Source organism: Aplysia californica, unplaced genomic scaffold (assembly GCF_000002075.1).
Source record: "Aplysia californica isolate F4 #8 unplaced genomic scaffold, AplCal3.0 scaffold01483, whole genome shotgun sequence".
Classification (NCBI taxonomy): Eukaryota; Metazoa; Mollusca; class Gastropoda; order Aplysiida; family Aplysiidae; genus Aplysia; species Aplysia californica.
The window spans coordinates 6,402-13,903 of record NW_004798753.1 but is presented as its reverse complement, the minus strand read 5'-3'; the positions used below and the strand labels follow the sequence as shown (position 1 = coordinate 13,903).

Sequence of the window (7,502 nt, the reverse complement as noted above, 5' to 3'; positions counted from 1 at the left end):
TTGTGGAATTAGAACAAGATAGCAATCAGCTAACGAGATCTGCTCTGCAATACAAAGGAAAACCTATGTATACCGTACTGTACTGCCTTCTGGTCCAACACTTTGAATGTCTTAGGCCAGGTGTGTATTACATGTAGATTTATCAGCCCGTGGTGTGTATTACATGTAGATTTATCAGCCCGTGGTGTGTATTACATGTAGATTTATCAGCCCGTGGTGTGTATTACATGTAGATCTATCAGCCCGTGGTGTGTATTACATGTAGATCTATCAGCCCGTGGTGTGTATTACATGTAGATCTATCAGCCCGTGGTGTGTATTACATGTAGATCTATCAGCCCGAGGTGTGTATTACATGTAGATCTATTTATAAGCCAAACTGAGTTAAACCTATCCGTACGTCCTGGGGTCATTTTGTACCCCCGGGGTTGTATTCTTCATATTTTACAATACTAGTAGTTTTCTCTTTGAAACTTTCAGTATTTCTCAAAATACTTTTTGACAAACTGCTATGCAAAGCGTACAGATCGAATTAACGAGAAAATTTCCTCTTTGGAAAGTGGTGGCACAGAGTTCCCCCCGTCGTATGGATACGATAGTAAAACACGACGTACGGATAGGGTTAAGTGAAGGCGGCCCTTCCAGACACAAAACCTGGTCCATACAAAAGGAAGAAACGCTTGGGTCTTCCACGACTACAACGCCCTGTTTGCCCAGAGAGCTACCAGCCAGTAAGGGAATGGATTCTAGAAGAGAATTATTTTGCAACCTTGCTTGCCCTTTAACTCATGCCCTGAGGAGTCTCTTCCACAGCGCCTGGTCACCAATATCAACAATAAAGTCTTCCTGAGGCGGGGGTGGCGGGGGGGGTTCATGAATACTGCTGGTAGTCTGGGTACACCTGGCCCCACCCACTCGTGTCTGCCATAGGGAAGCCGGCGGCCAGCCGAGGGTTGTGCGGTGCCAGACTGGCGGGAAAATGTGGTCCCGTGTCCGGGAACGCTGCGCCAGAGTCAGAGTGGAAGGCGTAGCTGTCCACGGGACCTTGTGCGGGGAACGCGGGGTACTGTGGAGCGTTGCTGTTGCTGGCTTGGAACCTTTGACCCCCGAACTGCTGAGGGGGCGGAGCCTGGCGCTGGGGACCTTTGAACGACGGGGCGGGTTTTTTGGGAGGTCCACCACCGCCCACCCCTGACATCATGGCCACGGTCTGCATGTGTTTCGAACCTGAGGAGAAGGATAAACAAAAACTGGCTACATTTCTTAGGTATTGAGGGAAATCTTGTTTGTCACGACTCACTGCGAAAGCATGGATTTGAACTGATGGGGAAGACACATGGGCTGCTGGACTGATCAACTTTCCTCTGAGGTTCTTCCTCTTTGACTTCTTTAACATACAGATTGGAAACAGACGTCCTGATCGATTGTGCCGTAAAACACCTACTCAATCAATCAAAAACAGAAGTCCAGCTGTCGTGGGTCATGGTCAGCTTGTGCAGGGAACGGGGGGTACTGCGGGGGATTGTATTTGCTGGCTTGGAACCTTTGACCCCCGAACTGCTGAGGGGGTATTAGCGCAGCATTCCCGGACGTAAGCGTTTTACGGAGCTTGCAATACAAAAAGGTAATTTAAAAGCCGAAGAATAGAGGTGTTACAAGAGAGTAACATACACAAAAAAGGAGGAGGAGAGAAAAGGACCATGGATGTTTGATGGGAAAGAAGGAGGAAACCACAGTAAGTAAAATACAGATTTTGCTCAGAGCATCAGAGCAGAGAAATGAGTAGGTGACCGTGACCCACGACAGCCAGACTTCTGTTCTTGATTGATTGAGTAGGTGTTTTACGGCACAACCGACCAGGACGTCTGTTTCCAATCTCTACATTACAGAAGTCAAAGAGGAAGACCCTCAGAAGAAAGTTGATCAGTCCAGCAGCCCATGTGTCTTCCTCATCAGTTCAGCTCCATGTTGTGAATGGACAAAAATAACCGTTCAGCAAATCTGTCAAAATTTCTTTTGCTTTGTGCATTGTGTTTTATTGTCATTTGGCATGGGGTTTTTTAGTTTCAGTAAGAGTTTAACGGCACTTGAAACAAAATAAGGTCAAATAAGTGCAGAAAAATAAAGGTGTTACAAGAGAGTAACATACACAAAAAAGGAGAAGGAGAGAAAAGGACGACAGACGTTTGATAGGAAAGAAGGAAGAAATCACACCAGAGCACCCACCAACTACCCACTTTTGCACGATGTTTAAGGTTCGTTGTTGGGTGGTGAACCATAAGTCCACATTGATTCTTTCAAAACAGGTGCCAAAACGTCCGACATTCTTCAGATGTAGAGCCAACACAAAGTGCTGGGCAGCCAGCCAGTCCAGTCATATGACCTTATGCAGTTGCGAGCGCCGTAAAACACTAAAATTAATTTTTTAAAATAATTTTAAAATTCTTTAAAAAATTAAAAAATAATTTTTTAAAGCCTCACCTGTGCGGTGAGCGTCCATCTGGCCCTGGGAGTTGACCGAGACTTTACAGAAGGTACAATACAGCTGTGCTGACGCCGGTTTGCCGGGACCTGTTCCTCCAAACTGTTTGCCAGCGCCAGGCCCACCAGAGTAGTTGGCCTTCTTGGCCAGGGGTCCCCCGTGGAAGCTGCCGGGCTTGGGGAACGGAGGGCCGCTCCTTTTCTTCCTGGGAGCTGGGGGGCCGGTCGGGGGGGCCGGGGGAGGGTTCAGTCGGGCAGCAAAGCTGGGGTCCACTTGCCCTGAGGACAGAGTTTAGTTGTAGTTTTACATTGGTCTCAACTCAGAATTTTAAAAAAGGAGGAACTTTTTAGCTTTTGTTTTAGTAAGAGTTTTACAGCACTTGCAACACAATAACTGCAATAAGTTCATATAAGTGCAGAAGATTAGAGATGTTACAAGACAGAAAACAAACACAAAAATGAAGGAAGGGAGATAAAGACGAAAGATTTTTTATAGGAAAGAAGAAGCAAACCACACCAGAGCACCCGCCAGCCACCCACAGTTTTAGTTTACATGGGTCTCAACTCAGAATTTTAAAAAAGGAGGAACTTTCCGTGTGGTCGTGACAGAAGACCATTTTTTTGAGACAACCATTATTATTAAATCATGTATACTGTTTAACCCTAGAATGCTGAAATTCAAACCATCAATTTATCAAAACAAGGTTATGTCATACCAATTTGAGGGTTTGGAAGATAATTTCAAGAAAAAGAGTCAGTTACCAAATATTATTTACAATCTTGATTATTTGTTTTGTTTTAGTAACGTTTTTACGGTGTTCGCAACTACATAAGGTCATATGAGCCCCAAGGGGTGGATGTTAACAGAGAAATCCAAACGGGGAATCAGGCTTACTCTGCTCACCTCTCTAACCTCAACAGCACAAAGTCTGCTTCGACTATCAAGGCACCCCGGAAATAGCAGTTCACAAGAGAGTGACAAACATACAAAAGAAGTAGACGAAAAATGACGATAGTAAGGATTAGGACAGATAAATCAGCAGTTCCCCCGATGTTGTTCCAGCACAATATGAGCATGACATTGATGAATCAGCACATTTACAATTTTACTGAAAGAGTTGAAGTTGGACCTAAAAGATTTTCTAAAAACCCAAACAAACAGCAGACCTAATAGAGATTTTTTTAAACCAACAAACAGTAGACTTAATAGAGATTTTTAGAAAACAAACAGCAGGTCTAATAGAGACTTTGGTTTTAGTAGAGGTCTTTACTGTGCTCGCAACTGGATAAGGTCATATGAGCGCTAGAAGATTAGAGGTGTTACAAGAGAGTAACAAACATAAAAAAGAAAGGGGAGATAAGGACGATAGGTGTTTGATAGGAAAGAAGAAACAAACCACACCATAGCACCCGCCAACCACCCACTAATAGAGACTTTAAAAAAACAAACAAATAGCAGGTCTAAAAGAGACTTTTATAAAAACCAAAGTTGCCAAGGCCATGGCTGTGTACTGTGTACCGTGTACTGATGTGTACTGTGTACCGTGTACTGTGTATGTGTACTGTTTACATTTACTGTGTACCGTGCACTGAGTACTGATGTGTACTGTGTACATGTACTGTTTACATGTACTGTGTACCGCGCACTGTGTACTGATGTGTACTGAGTACTGATGTGTACTGTGTACATGTACTGTTTACATGTACTGTGTACTGGTGTGTACTGTTTACTGATGTGTACTGTGTATGTGTACTGTGTACTGATGTGTACTGTGTACTGATGTGTACTGTGTATGTGTACTGTGTACTGATGTGTACTGTGTACTGATGTGTACTGTGTATGTGTACTGTGTACTGATGTGTACTGTGTATGTGTACTGTTTACATGTACTGTGTACCGTGCACTGTGTACTGATGTGTACTGTGTACTGATGTGTACTGTGTATGTGTACTGTTTACATGTACTGTGTACCGTGCACTGTGTACTGTGTACTGCGTATTGTGTACATGTACCGTGTACTGTGTATATGTACTGTGTGAATCGCTCAACTCACCGAGGCGTTTGGCCAGTCGCACCTTGGCCATGTGTTTCTCGGACAGGTAGTGGGTGCCAGCTGCACTAGGGGAGCCAAGTAGCACCAGGCACACAGAGCACCACGCCTCCTGGTCGCCTCTGTTCACTGGAAAACACACACAGCAGTTAAGTTTTAGTAAGTGTTTTACAGCACTTGCAACACAATAAGGTCATATAAGTGCCGAAGATTAAAGGGGTTACAAGAGAGTAACAAACACAAAAAAGAAGGAGGGGAGATAGTTTAGTTTTAGTAGGTCAGGTTAACGTAACATGGAGTGCCCATTGGGCGATCTACAAACCGATCGGCCGACTCGTCGCGTGAAAACAAACGCATTCACTTTTGAGGCGACAAGTCGGGCTATCGGTTTGTGCCACGATAGCCGCTTTGCTCCCTCAATCTGGCTAGCAAACTGAACCAAACTAAATCGATCGTGCAAATGGGCGTTGGGCATAATATGAAATGTATTTTGTAGGTTTTTAATTTTTATGAAAACCTACATGTGTTTTTATAGTCCCGTACAGCCAAGAAAAATTTCCAACTAGGATAATAAAGTATTATCTTATTGTATCTCTTCTTATCTTATTTCGATCATTTACTATCTTATCTTATTTTGATCATTAACGATCTTATTTTATTTCCATCATTAACAATCTTATCTATTTCCATCATTTACGATCTTATCTTATTTCAATCATTTACAATCTTATCTTATTTCGATCATTTACGATCTTATCCTATTTCGATCATTTACGATCTTATCTTATTTCCATCATTCACGAGGCAGGCTGCTATCAGGGTGTCCAGCAATATTTCCTGAAAAAATTTACTACCTGGAAAAAAATTGACTACCCAGCAAATCAAGCCCCACACCAGCTCGAAAAAGGGAGTTAATTTGCACCATCAATAACATATATATTATTATTACATAACATATGGAACGAAAAGAACACACAACAAAGTCCAGTAGACAAAATGGAGGATAGACAGACGATCGCAAGCTTGCTTGCAGCTAGATTTAGTTTTAGTAAGGTTTTCACGGCGCTCGCAACTGCATAGGTGATATGCTGGCGAACCCGACAATCTAAAAATCGGATAAAGCTTGTATTTTCGTTTTCACCCCCCCCCCCACCCCCACAAGTGACAGCACGGTGAAGAGTCCGAGTAATTATTAAAATTTGTTTGCACGGCGACACAGCGTTTATACTGTACAACTTGCATATTACAAATGTTGCGTTATCAGTTTATCTTCGCCAAATTTCAGGGTGGTAACGAAAGCGAAAGTAGATCTCGATTTTCGCGATCGAGCCTCGGTGTCACATACACTTCCACCTGCCGCCATAGCCGGCTTTTCGCGTGAAACGTACTCTCGGACGGGGAAAAGGTGAACGAATAATTATATCACAATCGTGACCTGCAAAAACGGAGGCTAGGGTTCACTGAAAAGTCTTGCTGGCTTCATCACTCAGTATGCAGGCTGATTTACGACCGTTTGCCAAATGTTTACTACCTTCAAGGCAAGTTTACTACCATTTACCACCTTTACGACCAGGGCGTCGAATTTACGACTTTTTTACGACTTTGCTGGGCACCTTGTGCTTTGACCATGCCTCTTAGGGCCAACCCAAGCTGACAGGGTTACGACATCCCAGCAGAAAGGCGTTAGTTACAAAAAAACTGCCTGAGGACAGCAAGTCTATAGTTTTAGTTTAAGTAAGTGTTTTACGGCACTTGCAACACATTAAGGTCAAATAAGTTCTGAAGAATAGATGTGTTACAAGAGAGTAACATACACAAAAAAAGGAGAGATAAGGACGACAGATGTTTGGTAGGAAAGAAGGCGCAAACCACACCAGAGCACCCGCCAACCACCGACAACAGCAAGTCTGATTGATAAAACGGAGAGAAAAGAGACAGGACCAACAAGCAGCGGTACCCTGCAACTATCATCCACAACCAAGTCCGCTAGGGGCTCTTCAGCAGGCAGGCAGGCGCAGTGACTCAAAAGACTCACGTGCAGCGACTCAAAAGACTCACGTTCAGTGACTCAAAAGACTCACGTGCAGTGACTCAAAAGACTCACCCTGTTGACTTCGATCGGCTCGCTTCTGATGCTTGGAACCCTCGAAGTGCGCCACGGCCAGCGCTTTGGAGGTGAGCCTCACCACGCACATGCTACACATCACGTCCTTGCTGCGCATCCACAAATCCTCCCGCCCGGCTGTGATCTCCGCCTTCCCCGAGGGACTTTTGTCATCGCCGGCGTTGTTGGCTGGGGCGGCGGGCGGCTGGTAGTTGTTCTGGGCAAACTTCATGAGTCTCTCCAGGTCCCACAGACTGCTGCACACCACCACCTGAGGAGGAGAGGGGAGGGGAGGAGGGGGGGGAGAGAGATCAGCATTGGTTGTGTTTGTTTTGGTAAGTATTTAACGGCGCTCGCAACTGCATATAAGGACGTATGAGCGCGTGGGACACAATAAACATTTTTTAGTTGGTAGGAAATTTTGAATTTTGCTCGGGTGGCAGCCGAAGTCTGCTCTTATTGATCTTGGACCACCAAGGGATCTTTAACATACGCGATTTGCACACGGGACCCAGAGGAGGGGGCAAAGGAGGTGAGGGGGTGGGGGCAGAAAGTGGAGACGAAAGCAGACAACAGAACATTGTTAGACAGCAGGAAAGGATGTGAAAGGTGAAAATTATAGAGAAGAAAATTATCCGTCACTATCCGGATTTTAACCCACGACCTATTAAATGAGAGGCGAACAGAATACCGTAACTAACCTCTAGACCATGAAAGCCCCTTTCAATATCTGCACACCCAACTCACCTCTTTACCACCTGGAGCAGGCTGCGTCTTATCAGGTTCCAAACCTTAGATGAAAGAAGAAAAAAAAGCAACCGTCATCAATTCTTTTGGCTGTAAACTTTTCTAACCCCCCCCCCCCT

General features: G+C 44.5%; 1 protein-coding gene across 1 annotated transcript in view; it reads right to left on the bottom strand.

Moving 5' to 3' along the window:
- Positions 1-560: 560 nt before the first annotated feature.
- LOC101862089 (zinc finger protein 385B) overlaps positions 561-7,502 on the bottom strand; it is a 12,923-nt gene continuing 5,981 nt past the window's right edge. Inside the window, exons 4-8 of the mRNA XM_005112911.3 lie at positions 7,384-7,427; positions 6,637-6,907; positions 4,536-4,661; positions 2,482-2,760; positions 561-1,227 (exon numbers count right to left, since the gene is read on the bottom strand). Coding sequence (XP_005112968.1) covers positions 872-1,227; positions 2,482-2,760; positions 4,536-4,661; positions 6,637-6,907; positions 7,384-7,427 — 1,076 coding nt within the window. The 3' untranslated portion in view covers positions 561-871. The remainder of the gene's footprint in view (positions 1,228-2,481; positions 2,761-4,535; positions 4,662-6,636; positions 6,908-7,383; positions 7,428-7,502) is intronic.